Genomic DNA, 21,868 nt, shown 5'->3' on the forward strand with positions numbered 1-21,868 from the left:
CACGTTCCAGTGGTTCAAGAGCGATTCCCTTTGCTGCGAAGAGTTCGAAAGAGGCGCTCCTTCCGCCGCCTGAAGGCTGGTCACCGGGAGCGTGCTCGCTCCAGCGACCGGCAGGCGCGGAGCAGGCCAGCGCGCTCCGGGGATCTGGTCGGACGTGAGTGCGCGCACGTCGACGTCCTGCAGAGCAGGAGAGTGAGACGGAGCGGCGCCGGGGGGTGGGGAGGGGGGAGGGGGAAGAGGGTGGGAAAAAAAAATCGGATAAAATAAGCATCGGGCGCCATCAGGCAGCAACTCGGTGTCCCTGTGAGCCGACCATGGCTAAACTGGAGCAAGTGTTGATACTAGATCCGCCTATCGAGCTCAAATTCAAAGGTGACAGCCTGCCCGGCTGAACTTTTATTTATTTAATTTTCAATTATTAATAATTGTGTGAAATGTATTTTATTCAGCGGGCAGCGCTGAGTTGTCTCTTCGCCCTTTTTCTACCCCGCTCTACTCCCTGTTCTTTCCCACACCAAGCTCCATTGTAGGTGGAGGGGCGGGCGGCATGCCTGGCTGTCAGGAGTGGCGGAGTAAGGGAGGGGCGGCGTTGTCCTGGTTCCCGGCCCGGTCCCGCAGAGCGTGGGCCCCGCCAGCTCTGACTCAGGGCCGCCGGCAGCCGCCATTTTGGGCCAGGCGCACCTATAGCCCGGCTCAGGCCGCGCACAGTGCCTCGGCCTCTCGTAGAAAAGGGGCCGCTGGACACCACGCCCGGCGTGGAGTGAGACGTTGATTTTTTAAATATCTGAGGGGTTGGTGTCCTGTCCCAGCTCACATGAACTTTAAGCAGCGATGGGGGGTGGGGGTGGGTTTGATGCGGAAAGCGGGGCTGCAGGCTCTAGGCAGAGGCGGGGTCCCCCTTCATCGTTGCCACTAAAATCTCGTTCTACAGGCGCACACATCCAAATTTAATTTCCAAACAGGTCTCCCTATCTCTATTTAACACTGTGGTGGAAGGGGGAGGGGCTTATTTCCACCTTGAAATGGCAACGTGCCCTGCGTACTTGAAAATTTCAAGGAATTCCAACAAAATCTGCTGAAATGCTGCATGGTTAAGAATTAATACATTTTGGCACATGGTGTCTCTTCTCCCACTTAATATTTTTAATATAATTTGGGGGTCCTACTTCAAACGCCATCGAAGTTGGGCGCAGGTTTCAGTGTTTCGATTACTGTTCATTATTTTTCGATTCTAAATATATAGGATTTGTTGAGACAATCGATTAGATGACTTAAGTATGTTTGATTTGATAGAGTAAGATTCTTTGCTGAAGTAAGACTCAGTTTGTGTTACAGGCTGTGGGAGGTTTCTGGTGGGGTCAGGGTAAAAATAGTCTGTCAAAAATTTATTTTCATGACTGGATGCCAAAATTGGGCTATGGCTAGTTGATGAGGAGAAATTCAGTACTGCACATTCTGTTTGGCTGCCTTAATAAGATATTGCTGTGGTGGTCTCATTGACTCTATACTATGGTAATGCCTAGCTCCGCCCAAAGTGCCAACGAGGCTGTTGGAAGCGCGACTGAGCTGCGATCTATGCCCTTTGACACCAGGTGGATTATGTTTCTTCTCAATATCGCTAGGCTTCGTTCCAAAGAACTGATCCAATACGCACATTTTGTACTGTTGCAAATTTATCACCGATTTTCAGATAAGGTTTGAGGTTTGATTTTTAAAATTGTGCTGCTTACTTGCAAGCAGACACGCTGAAGGAGGCTGTGTTTCATCATAAATTTTACATAAGAAAAATAACAGTATTAAAGATACAAACAAATTTATGCTTCACTTGCTATTTAAGGTTTATTGTTTTTGGATTTACTTTATGATGAAATTGCCCTGTTTTCAGTTTATGACTTAAATTTATTCTCAGACTTGGTACATGATGGATTTAAATCACCACATTTTTTTCAAACAATTTGATAATTGTAGCACTCAACTTCTCATAAAGGTGGCCTTTCATCTTGCATTTAATCTTTTCTCTGGAGAGTGATTTTAAACAAATAAAAACTTTCATCCCAGTTTCCATCAGTGGTGGAACTCCTGATGCAGGAGTCTTACCTTCTGCCTCTCTGCAGGTCTCACATTTAGGGAATAGATGTTAAGAAGTAGTTAATACCAAGAAGTAGAAGACAGGAGGTTGGTAAGAGGCTGAATGGAACATAGCAATCTAATGGTGCTTGAAGGTTTTGGCATAGCAGTAATTGTAAGTAATGTGAGAGAAATGTCAAAAGATGATCCTTGTGATTGAAAGGATATTGAATTGAATGTGATGTCAAAGTTATGAATAGTTCATTCATGTAGCTTATGTTTCTAGATGATGTCATTTGTAAGGAATATGAATAATATAGGATATAGGAAAGATGATTTGGTTCCCTCATCTTTAAAAAATATTGCAATTCATCCAGGAAATAATGGGAATGGCCTCAATATTTGACTGTCATGTCACTGGAAACATTTTTCCCACATCTCACTGCTGTTTCACCTGTGCTTCAGCTTAACTCCTGAAACTGTTAACCATGCCCTTTTCTTAACTTTGGAATTGACTTTACAGACCTGTGTATATTTGTACTAATCCAAGGTGTATCTTAACTCACTCTTAAGATTTTACTCATCACTTAGGGCCATCCTATAAATTGTATTTGCAATTTGGAGAGAGTGTTGAGCTGTCTTTGTCAACCACTGAAACGAATCCTTGCAAAACCATTAGGTAAGGAGTTCTAGGATTTTGAAGTAAGTGCAGTGTAGTTCTCTTGCTATCCAAAAATCTTTCATTCTAAGTTTAAAATAAGCACAATTACTGCATCCCCTTATTCCTCTGGAGTAGAAGTTTCCAACATTCACCCTTTGAAGAAACCGTGCTTCATCACAGTTTTAAATGGCTTATCCTATCATCTGAGACTGTGACTCCTTGTTCTATACTCCAGCCAGGGAAAGTTCTCTGCCTTCATCCTGTAAGAATTTTGTATGTTTCAATGAGGTTGCCTTTCCTTCTTCTAAATTTTAGAGAATACAAGCCGAGTCTACTCAGCCTTCAGACTTGCTATCTCTAGAATCAATACAATGAATTCATAGTAAGCATAGTCTTTTTAATGAGGCAGAAACTCTAGACAGTACTCTCAGTTGATGTCTCCAAGGCTGTGCATACTTTCAGGATGTACTTTTACCCATGTATTTAAATCCATGTGATAAAGTGGTTTATTATCACATGTACAGTGAAAACCTTTGCATGCAATCCATAGAGATCATTTCGTTACAATGGTGCATTGTGGTAGTAAAGGCTTACTTGTTACTTGCATTCCTAAATGCTAGTTTCTAGTAATTTTGTCACCTTTGAACATGATTATTTTGCTGGCAGTCTCAAATATTTCATTTATTTTGTATGCCTAATTGAATTACTCACATTTTGTATCTTATAAATTGAAGCCTTGAAAATAATAATAGCTGGACTGATAAATGTATATTAGTGGACTAGACAACGGTGTGACCCATTGGGGCACCCTTTGAGAGAGGGGTAGTGCAGTCTGATGTGACCAGATTGAACATTAAATTTTCCTGAATGCTATTGGTATCGCTTTGCTTTGGAAACTGAAGTAGAAAACCTCAGTTTATTAAAGAAGGACGATATGTAGCAAAGCAAATATAGCTCCTCGTTTAACGAAGGACATTTTTGATGGCGTCATTTCTGGTTTATCTGCCACCCTTGTGCCTCTGGTTGTCATTCTGGAGGTGTGCAGTCCTCTCATCCCCCATCTCTTCATCTCTTCTGTTGTTTGTTGTTTGTCTCTGATCCTGGAGACGTGCATGCCTCTCCTCTTCTGTCTCTTCTTCTCTCATCTGTTTTTGTCCTGGAGTCGTGCGGCCCTGGAATCATCCGATTCTTGTTCTCTCCCTCTCCTTGCCGCTTCCTGATGACGTTTGGCGTCATCTCTTGACCATAATGTCCCCCTTCCCTTTCCATGTGGCATAATTAGGCTGACCGTTTTTTTTTTAACCCTAATGCTGGGTAGAAGATATGAAGCAGTAACACCAAAGGATGCTGATTATTCTTCATGATGTGGTTGGCTCTCTCCTAAATGAATGTGATATAGTCACCGCTGTCCTTTGACTGCAGCAAAGGGTTTGATGGGTGTCTTGAAGTATGTCATTACAATAAGAAGTAATTATCTCTTATTGATGGGTGACAGTTAGATCTGTCCCAATCCTGCACATGCTGATGGTGATTAGCAGAATGTGACCCCTCGAAGTAGAGCTGCCCTGCCCTTTTGCTCCGGTCGGTGTCGCTGCTGAGGCTGGCCGTGCGCATGCGTCAGGCTGTCGCATCCCGATTTCCATGATGGCTGATTGGGTCTCGGGTGAAAGCCAGCCTGCTGATTTTTGGCGAATGAGCAATTTTATACAAATATATAACCCTGAACTTTGCCTGCATTCTGTAAGTTAACGCATTTTAATTCGATTTAGCCAAAAAAAGTGCCGCTGTAATGCACCGTTTGAGCTAATTGGAGGTCACAAACAGACAGAGCATGAGTGCTTTAGTAGTCTATAGATAAGTTCAGTGTTAAATCGGGTACTTAAGTTTGGATTCAAAGTGTAGAAACTTAAGTTTTCAAAACTTCAATATCCAGTTGTTAGTTGAAAGAATGAAAATCCACCTGTAAAAATTTCTGTATGGGATTGTGTTTAACAATAATGATCAATTTGTATATTTTTAAAATTGTACTGTTGGTTGAAATATCAATATTAGTTTCTGCAGTACATTTGTAATGGAAATGCTTCAGCTTCAGGATGTTTAAGACATGTCAGTGTGAGGGAGGTTTGCAAGGTGATGGAGTGGTGCAACTCTTAACAGCAACTGGTTTATATTTGCATTTAAGCTTTGCATTTATTCTTGGGGTGCATGAGTTAGTGAGATTGACATCCTCATTATTTTGATGATAAAATCTGATATATTGTACATATGTAGGCTGACCAAGAAGAGGGATCAAGATCAGTGCCAAAGGTAATTTGCTGGAGGAACTAAGCCAGGGGTCCCCAACCTTCTTTGCACCGTGGACCGGTTTAATTTTGACAATATTCTTGCAGACCGGCCGACCGGAGGTGTGGGGGTGGGGGGGGGGCGTGGAGGGGTGTTAGTCACGACCGGAATATAGGTGATAAGTCAACTATAAGTCACTTATAAGTGGCTAATACACTCAATTTCGTTTCTAAAAGGGTTTATCAAACAAATTTAATATTAAACACACAGCGCATATTTTCCTCGCATGAATATAGTGATAAGTCAATTATAACAGTGGTACCCAACCTCCGGGCCACAAACCGATACATTGCTGCGAAGCATGCAGCGATGGCCGGAACGCAGCAGTGGCCTCTGATCTGGGCCGACATTTACGTGCCGGGCAGCACCTAATTAATTAGCTTGTTTATTTCGGCTTTTTTTCTTAAAGATATGCTGGCTGTGTTCCGGCCACTGCTGCATTCTTCGCGGCAGTGTATCGGTCCATGGCCTGGAGGTTGGGGACTACTCACTTATAAGTCAATAGCATCATAACATTTTAAGTAATGTTTGGATATTAAACACACAGCACATATTTTCCTCGTATGGACATATAAAATCATTGCAACACACCAATATCGCTGAATCAGTGGGAGCCCTGGGCTTGTTTTCCTGCAACAAGACGGTCCCATCGAGGGGTGATGGGAGACAGCAATACTCGAAGGGGTTTCCTTATGTCTAGTCTATTCCGCAATTTAGTTTTCGTTGCATTCATTGCAGAAAACTCCGCTTTGCAGCGATATTGTATCATTTCTTAATGCATGCATTACTAAATGACAATAAAAGAGGACTGCATGTCCTCATAATCTAATCTAATGATGTTGGAAATGGAAGCAATGTTTTCAGTGCTTTCATGGCTATCTCAGGATATTCAGCCTTGACTTTGATCCAGAATGCCGGCAGAGATGTTATGTCAAACATACTTTTCAGCCCACCAACATTTGCAAGGTCAAGGAGTTGATCTTTTTCCCTGCACTGACATGGATGATTCACCGGGGACATTCACAAATGGGTCACGGACCTATTTCTTTGCGCGATTTGGGTCACTGATGACCTCGCGTGTGTTCAAGTTCAACAGTGGGCGTGACAGGGAATGAGGAAAGGTGCAGCTGACTCATATCGCCAGATCATATTGCTTCCTTGAGGCCCGACAGCACATGCTTTGCGGCCCGGTGGTTGGGGACCACTGAACTATGCAGTTTGAACAGCGTGTGTGTGTGTGTGTGTATTCTCAACATTGCAGGTTGAAGCCCTGCATCAACATCTGCTGTCTCCTGTGTCTCTAATGTTAGGAATGATTCTGAGCAGTTTGATCAAAGGAGCAAGGAGGTATCAAAGATGCCAAGAGATTGTATCAGTCCAAAATTGAGGCTAGACCAGCCGTTAATTGTGACAGGATTTATGTGCTATAGTGGACTACGAAACAAAGTTGGGCAGCATTACTGATAACAGCACATCCCTTCCTGATTAACTTAACACATTCTATGCAAATTTTTAACAGAAGGGAGTTGATGTATAACCTCCCACCTGGATAACCTTCGGTGCACTGAACCCATAGTCACTGCTGCAGATGCAAGTTCAGTCTTCTAAAGAGTCAACCCACACAAAGCATCAGGCCTAGATGGTGTTCCTGTTTGTGTCCTTGGATATTATGCAGATCATCTGGTGGATGTAATTGCAGACATTTTTAACCTCTCCGTGGTTGTCACCTGCTTTAAGAAGACCACTATCATCCCAGTACATAAATAAAACGATAACCAGCCTAAATGACTGCTGCCAGGGCTCAAATGTCTATCATCATGACATGGCATATATTCAGCCTTTCAGGCAAACCTGTCCCAGTACAATTCACCTACTGATGAAGCAAGTCTACAATGGACGCTGTCTTCCTAGCCTTACACTCCTCCCTGAAGCACCTGGACAGTAAAGAGACAAAAATCAGGCTATCGTTTATTGACTATAGCTCCAACTTCAATACTATAATTTTAAACAAACTCATCACCAATGCCTTCCTCTGCAATTGGATTCTCTATTACCTGATGAGTAGATTGAAATCAGTAAGGATGGGCAGCAATAGTTCTGCCATGATTATTGTAAACACTGGGGTTCCACAAGTTTGTGTCCTCAGCCCCCTACTCTACTGCCTATACACTCATTACAGCATAGCAAGTTTCTATTTTAACTCCACGTACAGGTTTGTAGGTGATAGCGTAGTAAGCTATATCTCAAAAACTCCAGACCTGGTGTATAGGAAGGAGATGAGAGCTTAGTAACATGGTGTAATGACAAAAAAAACTTCCCTCAATATCAGCAAAACAAAAGAGCATGCCTTTGACATCAAGAACATTGGGGGGATGAGGGTGGTGCACATGCTTTTTCTGCATCAATGATGTTGAGGTTGAGAACTTCAGGTTCCTAGGAGTGAACATCACCAAGCCTGTTCTGATCCAACCACTTGGAAGCCATGGCCAAAAAGCTCACCAGGAAGTTAATAGGAATTTGGCCCATCAACCCATCCCAATTTTTATCAATACACTATAAGAAAACACCCTATTTGGAAGCTTGGAATAGCAACTGCTGTGCATAGGGTTGCAAGAAACTGCAGAGAGTTGTGGGCATAGCTCAAAGTATCACAGAAACCAGAATCCCCCCTCATGGACTCCTGTGTATACTTCTCACTGCTTCAGTAAAGCAGCCAATATAGACCCCATCCACCTTGGACATTATCTCTTGTCTCCTCATACATTGGACAGAAGATACAAAAGCCTGAAAGTATGGGCTCAAGGAAAGTTTCCACCCTGCTGTGAATGGTAGCGTATTGATTGAGGTGACTGTAATATGACTAGATGGACTCTTAACTTCAGTCTACCTTATTTTGATCTTACACCTTATCATCTACCTACACTGTACTTTCTCTGTAGCTGTTACACTTTATTCTGCATTATGGAATTGTTTACCTCATCCTACCTCAATGCACTGTGTACTGATTTGATCTGCATGATCAATATACAAAATAAGCTTTTCACTGTGTCTCAGTATATGTGACAATAATAATCTAATTCCATTTTAAATTTAATTTTTTTGAGATACAGCCGTGGAATCGGCTCTTCGAACTGTGCCACCTAGCAACCCTCGATTTAACTCTAGCTTGATCACAGGACAATTTATAATGACCAATTAACCTACCAACCGGTATATCTTTGGTCTGTGCAGGAAACCAGAGCACCTGGAGGAAACCCATGCAGTCACGGGGAGAACATACAAGTTCCTTATGAACAGCGGTGGGAATTGAACCTGGGTTTCTGATGCTGTACCTCCAGGATGTCTTGTGGCAATTATGCAAGATCTTGGTGATAACACACAGAGAGCTATGTGCAGTTTTAGTCTCCTAATCAAAGGATATGATTGCCACATGACTGCAGTGAAGGTTGATCACACTGATTCCTAGTTTTACCAAAGAAGACTATGAGGTTTAAAAGCTGTAAATTGCTCAGTAGCTGCAGAGAAGACAAGATCCAGGAGATGCATTTCTCCTGTCTTGATGGGTGGATTTCTAGATACAAAACACTCAAAAGGAGCAAAAGGCAAGATGCTGAAATATGCTATTGAGATGGATAATCTGATAATTGAATAATGGAGCAAGCTTGAGTGGCTAAATAACCTACTTTTCCTTTTTCATGTTTCTTGATGAAAATGGTGCTAGGGAATGGTATGGTCACTCATACCATATACTTCAGCGAAGATGAGGAAAGTAGCATAGGACAACTATTCAAAGTGATATTTGTCACTTAATCAGGATCTCTTTGGACATTTGATTTGACAAGCTGCTAGAGAGTTGGAAAACAAGTACAGGATTTAAAATGGCTTTGATAAATAAATTTGGTGACAGAAAGGGAATTTGAAACCAGATATTCTGAGTGCTGTGGATTTGAAATGAAAAAGATATCTGAAGAAGGGAATTATGATATTGGCGTGTGTGAAAAGGGGACGGTACACTGGGAGCTTATTAGTGTAGGTTGCATGATCATGCCTTTGTATGCGAAGAGACTGGAGAGAGAATGTAGGAGATAGAGGGAAATCTATCATGAGCTCTTTTTATTTTCTTGGGGAGAAGGTACAGCACTTGCCACGTGCATTGTTTCCCTGTTGCTAAGATAGTGAACTTGGTAGGAGTGAATTGAGAAATGTGTAAGGGGATAAGCTTAAGGAAACATTTGGTGGAGAAATGAGTCATGGATAATGAATGATCTTATCACTGATAGAGTAAACTAAATCGCTATGGTTTACACAGATTGCCTCAACGGTTGGGATAGATGAGATGAGGGCTCACGGAGTCATGACTTTTGTACAATATGCTCTTGGCAATTGACTCTATGGTTAGATGAGTACAAAATTAAAATTGACTACTGGATGGATTTATTACTTATACTAGGAAGTACACTAATTCAACTTTAGGTTATTGCTCAGTAATCAAATGTTTTATCTGCAAAATGAATATTATGTAAACTTAATAAAATTTGGTCACGTGATTTGTATTCAGTTAAGCATTTTTAATATTTATACACAGAGAAAGTAAATTATGCATAGACAGATTTCTTTCATGGTTTTAAATTCACCAAAGGTATCACAATCTGAAACTGTTGCTGAATATTTGATTACCTAATTCAAGTCATTGAGTTCTTTAACATTGTATATGAATTACACAACATAAAATATATTAAAATCTTAACATAGATATATAATGTAGTTTTCTTTATGGACTTCACTAATCAAATTACTTAGAGTAATTATGAAGTGGTTATCTACAAATTTTTCCTATGGTATGAGTAACAATTAACTAAAAAAAAGGTCTCATTTTATCTTTGTGAAGCTTTATAGTGTTTCAGAAGGGCATCCCATTAAAACAAAATGGGCTGAAAGTGATATTTGAATGTATGCTGAATGGAGTTATGACTGCCTCCAGTGTTAGCAAAAGTTGAAGCTTTTGGCATCAAAGTGTAATATTACTCTGATTAGTTTTGAGAAGAAAATTAAATTCAAATGCAGAATACCATACAGGTTAAAAGAAATTGGACCTATGTAGTCACCATAATTAGTCCAATGCTAGATTGCCTTGTCTGTCACTAGTTTGTTGTAGAACAACATATCCTCTGTAAATAACATGAATTGGTAGCTGGGGTAGATTCTCCTCTCCCTCCAAATATACTGTACCATTTTTTAGTTAGTTTCTTGGGATTGAGGATAATTTGTGATGCACTGCTCATTTTCCATAGGTTTGACTTTTGTATGCTCCCAGAACACAATTCGGGATTCTTAGTAACATCCCACTCCACTTTGAGTGAGCAGTCCTGGACCAGGAATTCCCATGAATTAGTCTCACTAATCTTGTACAGCTTGTCTTTGGATAGTGAACAGGTTTCGTTTTAACAGATGTCCATAACTTGATTTTTATCTGTAAGTCTAAATATTCACTAGGTATTTCCACAGAATTCTGTTGATTGACATAAAAATCACACAAAACAAATTTTAAAGAAAAGAGCAATTACTAAATAAAGCAGGGGCAACGGAGGGGAGAGAGGAAACAGTTCTATCATTCACTGGAATAATGGAGTTTGATCGTATATGGGAGGGGGAGCATCTTTAATTTGGGCATTTGTACCCCAGCGGTGGCCTGTACTCATTTTTCAAGGATCTACCCACCTCTTTCTTTAAAAATTCATTTCACTTCCTTAAAGGATAATGAGAGGATAACGAAAATCACCTCATCTCGTTTAAAGTAGAATCCCTTATTTTTAAATAGTGACTCCCAAATTTGAGATTCTACCATAAGAAGAAACATACTCTTCACGTTAATTCTGTCAAGGGTTCTTTTCCCTTTTGTAAATGTTAGTTTTTATAAACTTGCCATGTCCTAGTGTTTATAAACTTGCCATGTCCTACTTCTCCTCAGAAGTGCAACCTACCCATTCCAGATATTAGTTTGAATTAGTTTGAAACCTGCTTGAATTGCTTTCAATGTATTGACAACCTTAGATTAGGACATCACTAATGTACACCAGAAGTTATCTTGTCGCCGAAATTGAAGCACATCCTTTGCATTCAATTCCCTTACCAATAAGTGCTAGGTGTAGTAACTTCCCTAATTATTTGCTGTACTTACACATTACAGTTTTACATTTCCTACATTGTACTGTTTGTTTGGCAGATTTTTGCTGAATCACTTATCTATTTCACTTTATAAGTCATCTTCATATCTTTTTTTAAACTGATCTTTGTACAATTATTTAGCAATTTAGCAACTATGCCTTCAGTGCCTTCATCCAAGTTATGTATATAAAATTTATGTAAAAAATTTAAAGATATTAGTATCTTATCAAACAAAAAAAGAAACATTTGATTTTACTGTTTTCTGTTTACCAGGCAATGTTACGTCTAATTTCTATTTCTCAACTGTTGTTGATGAGGCATCAAATACCTTTGAGAAATTGGCATCCCTGTGTCTACAGCACCTGATTTACTACAAAAATATTCTAATAAATTGTTTGAATCACTTCAACAAAATCATGATGAATTTATCTTAAGTTTACTTTGAATTTTCCAGGTGTCATCATGACTTTCGTTGCTGCTAATGTTTTCTCTTTAACAAAGCTGGTTTACATTGTCTCTGTCTTATTGAATGAAGGAACTGCATTTACTATTTTCTTAGGAAATGGAAAGGGCTTCAAATGTAGGTAATTTTGGAAAACTGAAACTCATAAGGACCTAGGAAGTTGTCAGTCCCCAGTTTCCAACAGCTCAGTCCTTGACCAATTTTTCTGGGTTGTTTCCTCCCTTCCAGTTCTGTCCTTGAATGATCGGTGTGTAAATTTATTTTTGTGCTCATCATGCTGTGTCACAGTGCAATATCATACACCATCTGATTCAGATATATTTTGTACACATTTGTGGCTGTGACAATATCTGAGTAAAATCTACATGCATCTCCTTTTTGGTGTCTGCTTAATATTGCTGGCCTTCTGCTTTCTACTCTTGTTAATGTGGCAGTCAATTTGTAGACAGCAACATCATTAGGGAAGATCAGTGTATTTACAGGTAGCTGTCGATGGATAGTTCCATCTGCTACTCCTGAAACAATGTGTGCAAGTTGCAGTGTTTTTATTCTTAATTTGTTAAGCAACAGAAGTTGGACTCACTCAGCCTAAGATTTTCTCTGACAGCAACATCGTTGGGGAAGATCAGTGTATTTACTGGTAGCTGTCGATGGATAGTTCCATCTGCTGCTTCTGAAACAATGTGTGCAAGTTGCAGTGTTTTTATTCTTAATTTGTTAAGCAACAGAAGTTGGACTCACTCAGCCTGAGAATTTCTCTGGCAGTATTTTTTTCACTCTCCCAAGGAATATTCACAAATAAAAGATCAATTGTCTGGTTTAGCCTGTTGAGAGTTTTAAGAGAATAGGGGCACGGTTTCTTCACAAACGAGAAATTCTGCAGATGCTGGAGGAACTCAGCAGGCCAGGCAGCATCTATTGGAAAGAGTACAGTCCACATTTCGGGCTGAGACCCTTCAGCAGGTGGATCTCGGCCCGAAACGGAGACTGTACTCCTTCCAATAGATGCTGCCTGGCCTGCTGAGTTCCTCCAGCATTTGTGTGTGGGGCACGTTTCCTTAGCTATATTGTGGAATTGGCAAGACTTAACCTCTTAACTCGACCTTTACAACTTGTAATTGAATTGCATTTTGGGGTTTGTAATGGTTTTTCTTTTTTTTTGGAAATGAGCTAAAGATACTATCATATGGATTGATTGGCCTTGCAGTGTTTATTCACTGTTGTATATTTTCTGCAAAGCATGGAATAGGAAGGTGCTGCTATCAGTACCCTCTATGTCCCAAAATTTCCAATGCTCCCATATTCCCTATAGTTTTCTCGGTGCCTGCTGTGCCCTGATGCATTTGTCTTACCCAGTATGTTACTGTGAGTTAATTTGATCTGATTTTCTGTCACATGGTGATTCCAGCTCCCTGCTGATGTTAAGCAGTGTGTGTTTAACCCAGTTTGACGAGATGAAAATTCAACATTCAGAATCTTGCTGTGCATTATTCACCACATGAAGGTTGATGCCTAGTTTCAAATGCTAGTAGCTTTTTTAAAAAAATACATGCTCTTTCTTTTGATGTGCCTTAAAATGCTGCCCTGACAGGCAAAAGCAGTAATTGTGTTCCTGGATGTTTTAAGGTTGCTTGGGGAGTCATTACATAAGTATTCCATATGTACTTATATGCACAGCAGATTATGTTTAGTTTATTTCATCAATTTAGTTCTGGTATTTTTCTCAATAAACTAATGTTAATGTAACCCCAGGTTAAAATGCTATATGTGCTGGCATGAAAATATTTCCAGTAATTGGTTTTAATGTGATAGAATACATCAGATTTATTACCAGAATGTTAGTGACAAAGAAGTTACTGGAGATTTAAAAAAACAGAAAATATGGGAAGCACCCAGTATTCAGCATGCAGTTCACTGTTCAAGGTTAGTGCTGTGATGAAGGGTGTTGGGCCAAAATGTTGACTATTTATTCATTTCCTTAGATGCTGCCTGACCTGCTGAGTTCCTGCAGCATTTTTGTGTGTTGCTGTGGATTTCCAATATCTGCAGGATCTCGTGCTTATGGATCAAGGTTGTAAAGTCTTTGAAATTCTGAGAAATAGTTGTCAACTGTTGACTAGTACTCTTTGTACCTGCTGAGTGTTTCCAGCATTTCCTGTTTTTAAAATCTCAAGAGCAACTGATGTTTTTGATGCCATTTACTGATTTTCACATCCTTGCAAGCGGAACAAGTGCCAGACCTGTCCCTTCACTTCCTCCCTCACTACTACTCAGGGCCCCGAACAGTCCTTCCAGGTGAGGCGACACTTCACCTGTGAGTCTGTTGGGATCACCGATTGCAGTGATTCTCAACCGTTTTTTGGCTACGGCGTCCTTAGGAGCTGTTCTCAGGTTCCAGGACCCCCCTTTCAAACAGGGATACAACATGAAGCAGATAAACAGGAAATCATTTATTATTGAACACCAAGAAAACTTGAACATTCTGACATACTGGACAAAACTTAAAAAAAGACTGTGAAATTAAACATCTATCAGGCCTAATGTGATCCTTGAGCTTGGTGCTTTTCTGCAAGTTTCATGATATTGGGCTCCAAATTAGACAATGACAGTCGGATGTCACCTCGTGTTGCGATATCAATTCTGTTCCTGGATCTTGTCAAGGAAACTACCTTTGCAGAATCCTCTCTCAACCAAATATGTTGAGAGAAAGGCAATAAAAAAAATCTTTGGGCTTTTTCCCACAGTGCTGTAAACTTATTTGGCAGATCACTCTTGATCCAAAAATCTTTTTAAAACTGACTGAACTGACAACATGCTGTTATATCACTCTGAAGATCAATCAAACTCTCTTGAATTTCTGCCTCAACTTGGGTGGGTTGTACTTCATTATACAGATATTATAAATAGGAGGGAAACTGTTGATTCCAATGAAGGTTGCTGCTTGGGTATTTCATCGGTTCAGTTACCAGGGCGCCCATAAACCCTTGGGGCTCTCCTTCTCACTGTTTTCAGTCGGAGGCCCCCTTCAAATGTGCCAGGGCCCCCAAGGAGGCCATTTGCCTCTGTTGAGAATGGCTGATCTATTGTATCCGGTGCTCCTGGTGTGGCCTCCTGTAGATCAGTGAGACCCAGTGTAGACTGGGAGACAGCTTTGCCAAGTACCTACACTCCATCGTCCAGAAAAAGAGGGATCTCCTGGTTGCCGCCCATTTCAATTCTACTTCCCATTCCCATTCCCACATGTCAGTCCATGGCCTCCTCTACTGCTGCAATGAAGTCACACTTGGGTTGGAGGAATAACACCTTGTATTCCATCTGGGTAGTCTCCAACCTAAAGGCATAACATCAATTTCTCGAAATTCCAGTAATTGCCCACCCTCACCCTCACCATTCTCCATTCCTGTTTCCCTTTCACCTTGTCCCTTTACCTGCCCGTCACCTCCCTCTGGTGCTCCTCCCCCTTCCATGGCCTTCTGACCTTTTCTGTCAGATTCTCCCTTTTCCAGCTCTACTCTCTTTCACCAATCAAATTCCCAGCTCTTAACTTCACCACTTCCCCTCTCCTGGTTTCACCTATCACCTATTACTTTGTACTTCCTCTCCTTCCCCCAACCTTCTTATCATGAGATACAGATGCTAGAAATCTGGAACAACACACACAGAAAGTGCTTGAGGGAGTCAGGCAACATTTGGGGATAGGAATAAAATAAATGACCTTTTCGGTCAAGACCCTTCATCAGGACTGGAAAGGAAGGGAGCAGTAACCAGTATAAGAAGCTGGTAGGAGAGTGAGCTGGCAGGTGATAGTTAAGAACACGTGGTGGGTATGCAGAAAGAAGCTTGAAGAGGATAGGTGGATGAGGTAAAGAGCTGAAAAAGGAATCTAGTAAAGGAGAAGGGAACCAGAGGAGGTGATGGCATGTGAGGAGAAGGGATGAGAAGGTAACCAGAATGGGGAAAGGGAGAGGGGAGAAATTACTGGAAGATGAGGTAATTGATGTTTATGCCATCAGGTTGGAGGCTACCCAGATGGAATATGAGATGTTGGTTCTCCAACCTGAGTTTGGCCTCATCATAGCAGTTGAGGCGGCCAAGGACAGACATATGGGAAGCTGATTTGAAATCAATGGCCACCAGGCAGTCCTGCAGACAGAACAAAGGTGCTCGACAAAGCTGTACCTCATTCTGTTTTAAGCCTTACTGATGTAGAGGAGGCCACATGGGATGCAATAGATGACCCCGGCAAACTTGCAGGTGAAATGTTGTCTCACCTGGAAGGACTCTTTGGGGCCTGGGATGGTGGTGAAGGAGGAAGTGTAGGGACAGGTGTCATACTAATAGGGATAAATGCTAGGGAGGCGATCAGTGAGGAGGGAAAAAGGGAAGAGAGTCAAATAGTGAATGATCCCTGTGGAAAGCGGAGGCAAAACGTGCTTAGTGCTGGGATACCTTTGGAGATGGTGGAAATTACAGAGAATGATATGCTGGATACAGAGACTTGCGGGGCGAGGCCAAGGGGAACTCTATAATTGTTATGACAGTAGGAGGATGGAGTGAGGGCAGATATGCAGGAAATGGAGATGATGCAGGTGAGGGCAGCATTGATGGTGATGGAAGAGAAACCCCATTCGTTTGGGGGTGGGGAAGAACATCTCAGGTGTTCTAAAATGGAAAGCCTCATCCTGAAAACAGGTGTGGTGGAGGTGGAGGAACTGAGATAATGGAATAGCATTTTAACAAGAGAGAGGGTGGGAAGTGGTATGTCAAATACTGATGGGCATTGGTTTAACGTGAAAGGGGGAAAGTTTAAAGGAGGTTTGCAGGACAAGATTTTAGAGTGATGGGTGTCTGGAATGCAGTGCCAGAGGAGGTGGTGGAAGTAGATACGATGGGAACATTTTAAGAGGCATTTAGACAGGCACGTGAACAGGCAAGGATTGGAGGGATGGTATAGTATGTTCATGTAGTTTAAATTTGGATTATGGTTAGACAGACTTGTAGCTGAATCTCATGTTTCTTTGCTGTTATTTCTTCAAAGGAGTTTTAGTTTGCTAAATTTAGGGATAAAATTAATTGTCAATGTGGGCTGTGCAGAGGACGTCAGGAGACTTGTGGAGATAAGGAGATGAATATAAAACCAAAGTATTTTGTTTTAAATAGTAAGAGATTCAATGGTGCAGCTGGTAGAACTGTTACTTCACAGATCCAGTGACCAGAATTCAAATCTAATTTCTGATGTCTTTTTGGAGATTGCATTCTTTCTCTATGAACTCTTCCCCCAGAAACATCAGATTCTTCCTACGTTTCAAAGGTTTGTGGATTGGTAGGTTAATTGGCCCAATTGTATAGGTGAGTAGTAAGAATTTGGGATGAGTTGATGGGAATGAGAGGAGAATAAAAAATGGAATTAATTTAAATTGCTGGTTTGGCACAAATATATTTGGCCCAAGAGCCTGTTTCTGAGCTGGATGATTGACAATTGTTAGCGTTTGGTGGGACCAAGATGCCCTGGTATATGCATCACTGAAAGTTTACATGCAGGTTGGTAAGCAGTTGGAAAGATGATATATTGGCCTTTATTACAGAATGATTCAAACACAAGCGTAGAGTTGTGTATTGCTTTAATTATGTAGGGACTGCTCCTGGAATGTTATGCTGAGGTCTGGCTTCCCACCTAGCGAAGAAGCCAGTTACGTTTACCTGATTAGTTTATGACTTAGAAGTTTATGATGAAGGATAGATTAGGGAATCACAAAATTCTGGAGGAACTCAGCAGGTCAGGCAGCATCAATGAAAAGGAATAAACAGTCAATGTTTCGGGCCAAGACCCTTCCTCAAGAAGGAAAGGAAGGGGGAAGAAGTCAGAATAAGGAGGTGGGGGGGGGAAGGGTGAAGAATGCAAGCTAAAGGTGATTGGTGAAGCCAGGTGGGGTGGGGGAGGGGAATTAAGTAAGAAAATGGGAGGTGATAGATGGAAAAAGTAAAGGGCTGAGGAAGTAATCTGATAGAAGAGGACAGTGGACCATGGGAGAAAGGGAAGGATGAGGGCTCCCATGGGGAGGTTACAGGCAGATGAGAAGAGTAAGAGTGCAGCCATTGTGGGGAATGAAGCAGAGGAAAGGCAGAAGGGGAGAAATTACCTTTGCTCCATCTGCAACAAGCAGGATTTCCTGGTGGCCAAATATTTAAATTCTGATTCCCATTTTCATTCAGACTTGTTGGTCCATGGCCTTCTCTATGGCCATAATTAATGAGGCCTCTCTCCTGTGGAGGAGCAACAGCTTGTATTCCGTATGGGTAGCCTCCAACCTGATGGCATGAGCATCGATTTCTCTAACTTCTAGTACTTTTTCCCCCTCTGCCGTCCCTCTTCATCCATTACCCACTCTAGCTCCACTCTTATCACTTCTCCTCACCTGCCTATCACCTTCCCATGGGATCCTCCTTCCCTTTCTCCCATAGTCCACTCACCTTTCCTATCAGATTCCTTCTTAAGCCCTTTACCTTTTCCACTTATTATCTCCCAGCTTCTCACTTCACCCCCCTCCCCCCCCTTCCCCTATGCACTTAGCTTCACCTGTTACTTTCTAGCTTGTACTCTTTCACCTCCTCCCACCACCTTCTGGCTTTTTCTCCTTCCCTGACCTGATGAAGGGTCTCGGCCCAAAATGTCGACTGTTTGTTCCTTTCCATAGATACAGCCTGACCTGCTGAGTTACTCAGCATTTTGTAAATGTTACTCTGAATTTCCAGCATCTGCAGAATCTCTTGTTTAGATTAGGCAGTCTTTTTAGTATAGTTTTAGAAGGATGAGAGATGATCTCATTGAAAATTCTTAAGTTTGATAGAGAAGATGTCTGGTTTGATTCTCCCTGGCTGAGGGTCACATTCTCAAGATAAGGTCTCAGCCATTCAGGACTGGTGAGAATAACGAATAGAATAGTGATTCTTTGGAATTCCTTATCCATCAGGGCTGTGGAAGCCAAGTATATACAAGGTGGACTTTGATACATTTTTAGATAATGATGTGATAGAATTAAGGGAGTATGGCTACTGCCGAAAAGTTGTATCTTTCTGTATAATCATCATTGATATTTATTGGCAGAGCAAGCATGATGGGCTGAATGTTCTGCTTTAATTTATTTTTATAAACCTTAATCTATAAACATCTTAAGAGAAAGAAGACCCAATAGACTCATTGTAACTGAAGGTGGAATATGTAAGAACTCTGAATATTTTGTATCTGCCTTCACAGGAGGAGGAGTAGTAATGTAGGTCTGGGATTGCATCTAAATAAAATGTATCCTAACCTCTTAAAAGAAATGATAAAGGGTTTGGCTATTAGAAAGTGCCATTTTCCCCAAAAAATTAAAAGTTAACCCAAAACTGATGGAATTTATGCCAGGGTAGGGGGTAGAGGTGGGAGAAATGCCAAAATTGGACAAAAGTAACAAGCAGATCATTGGCCTGGTTGGGTGAGTGGGTGAGTGGGAGAAGGGTGTCATAGAGAAGTGAGTTCATGCATTTTGAGAAGAGCGAAAAAGGTAAGCAGTTATGGCAATTGTAGGCTGTTGAGAATTTTTTTGGGGTCATGCTCACTTTTAGGAGGAGAAGCATACTTGCTTCCTCCTAGCTGAAGTATAGAAAACGAGAGCATTATGATCATGGTAGAATGATATAAAATCCTCTTTATGCCACTTCATGGATACAGTGTTAAGTTCTGCTCACCACTAGAGGAAGGTTCAAGATAGTTTAATGTCATTTCTAGTACACAGCTGTAAAGGAGGAGAAATAATTTTAACTCTGGATCTGATGAAGCTCAAAATAAACACAAGATGAAGAACACAATAATAAAAAAAACAATAAACATGTAAGACCATAAGATAAAGGAGCAGAATTACGCCATTTGGCCCATCAGGTCTACTCCTCTATTTCCTCATTGCTGGATCATTTTTCTTCTCAGCCCTAAACTTCTTCTGCCTTCTCCCCATACCCCTTCATGCCCATGACAAATCAAGAATCTAGTAACCTTTGCCTTAAATATACATAAAGACCTGGCCTCCACAGCTACCTGTGACAAAGAATTCCACAGATTCACCATTGTCTAGCTAAAGAAATACCTCCTCATCTCCGTACTTAAAGGACGTCCCGCTATTCTAAGTCTCTGGTCTGAGACTTTCCCACCATAGAAAACATCCTCTCTACATGGACAAAATCGAAGCCTTTCACCATTCAATCAGTTTCAATGAGGTTGCCCCTCAATCTTCTGAATTCCAGTGAGTACAGGCCCAAAGCCATCAAATATTCTTCATATGCAAGCCATTCATTCCTGGAATCATTTTTGTGAGCCTCCTTTGAACCCTCTCAATTTCAGCACATCCTTTCTATGATAAGTTTATAAAAGAACTGCAGCTGGGTGCACTTCATACAGATGTAGTTATTAGAGAAACTGGTGGATTCCAGAGTACTCTCATCTCTCTCAAAGAACATTCCAGTGACCCTACACTCATTCTCACTGCATTAGCTATGTACTAATAGACAAAGAAAAATAAAAACACACTAGAAATCTTTCTTGAGCCTTTGCCACTTCTCTTGTAAGCCCTTGAGGTCAAAGCCAGACCACTCGAAGGCTATGTCCACACTACGCCGGATAATTTTGAAAACACCGGTTTTGAGTGAAAACGACAGGTGTCCACACTAAGCGTTTTTCAAAATATCTCCACATTAGACAGATATTTGGGCAAATCTCCTCCTACTGGGCATGCGCAGGACACACAGAAAACAAGCGAAGAGGAAACGGTATACTTAGTGCGCATTTGTCCAGTTACAGAGTAGAAAAACTTAAAAGGAATTGCTCTTGGCTCTTGCTCAGGAGGACTTAAAAGTAAAAAAAACAAATACTGGAGCGTATGGAGGCAATCGACAGGGAGTTCATGATCCGGCTGACGACGAACATTGAAAAACTGACTAACTCTGTTGCATTAATAAAGCACCTTGTTAAATGTATAAAACATGTCTGCATCAGTGTTATCTTGTATTACATTAGGCTGTTACACATTAGGCTGTCAGAGAAGTACTTGCATAAATAGGTAAACCGCCTTGGTTCTTGGTTCTTGATCCTCCAAAATATTCCGCATGGAATTTAAACTGGAGTTGGCGGAGGGTGTTTTCTGTCCTTACCGTCATACAAGCAAGGACAGAAAACAGGGCAAAGTGAGCATACTTATTTATTCAGTAAGCTATGGGTCAAAGTATTTGGTGAGTACATTTCTAACTCTTCTGGCTTCAGTCTCGTTGCCGTCTGTTGTGAAATTGTTAGGTTCTGCGAAGCGCTGAATCAAATATCGCTGTGATGATTGTACGCTCTAGTATCAATTGTTTGGCGACAATAAAGTAATAATAGTAAGAAGGAGAAGAAAACAATGAAATGCTGCGCTACAGCCATCTGTTCCGGCACATCATGACAGTGGTTTTAAAAAGCTCCGGTTACGATGTCCACACTGCAATGGATATTAGACGTTTTCAGATTTATTCACTCTGGAGACAGTTTCTGACAATTTCCGTTTTCGGGGGATGAAAACACCGTTTTAGTGTGGACAGAGGGTCAAAGCGAAGAGAAAATGCTTTGTTTTCAAAATTATCTGGCGTAGTGTGGACGTAGCCTAGCAGCGTCCACTCCCACAATGGCTACTGTGCTTAAACCTAACCTCTTTTTATTGGCTTTTGACAAGTGCCTAATAGAACATGGTGATTGAAGCTTGTCAAAAAGTCCCAAAAGGCCCTGAGCTTTTTAAACCTCCTATTGCTTCATCAACAAGCGAGTGCTCATGATGAGTGAAGCTTGCTGATTAACCCCCACCCCACATTTCCATGCTCTGAATCTGATTCTATGCCCATCAATTATCCATTTTAAATCTTTGGAGAAATGGAATCAGCACTGGGGCAGCGCCATAGTGTAGACAGTAAAACTGCTGTTACATTGCCATAGCGACCTGGATTCAATCCTGTCTCTATCTGCGTGAAGTTCAGAATAGTGGTTAATTTTGCTGGGAAGGGTGTGGAGGACATTTTATTGAATGGTGCCGGCAAGGAAGCAGCTCTTTGAAGAGATGGATGAATCTTCCATAATCTTGTGTACTGTTAAAAATTTCTCTTAACCCTTGCTGTTT

General features: G+C 41.2%; 1 protein-coding gene across 2 annotated transcripts in view; it reads left to right on the forward strand.

Moving 5' to 3' along the window:
* The first annotated feature begins 244 nt into the window (after positions 1 to 244).
* LOC134352072 (vesicle-associated membrane protein-associated protein A-like) overlaps positions 245 to 21,868 on the forward strand; it is a 90,655-nt gene continuing 69,031 nt past the window's right edge. The window contains exon 1 of one of the 2 annotated variants that reach the window (XM_063059206.1): positions 245 to 372. In XM_063059206.1, coding sequence (XP_062915276.1) covers positions 315 to 372 — 58 coding nt within the window. In that variant the 5' untranslated portion in view covers positions 245 to 314. Of the gene's footprint in view, positions 373 to 13,701; positions 13,771 to 21,868 lie in introns of those variants that run through there. The other variant, XM_063059216.1, reaches the window with a different exon arrangement.

The sequence above is a fragment of the Mobula hypostoma genome, chromosome 1 (assembly GCF_963921235.1).
Source record: "Mobula hypostoma chromosome 1, sMobHyp1.1, whole genome shotgun sequence".
NCBI classification, from domain to species: domain Eukaryota; kingdom Metazoa; phylum Chordata; class Chondrichthyes; order Myliobatiformes; family Myliobatidae; genus Mobula; species Mobula hypostoma.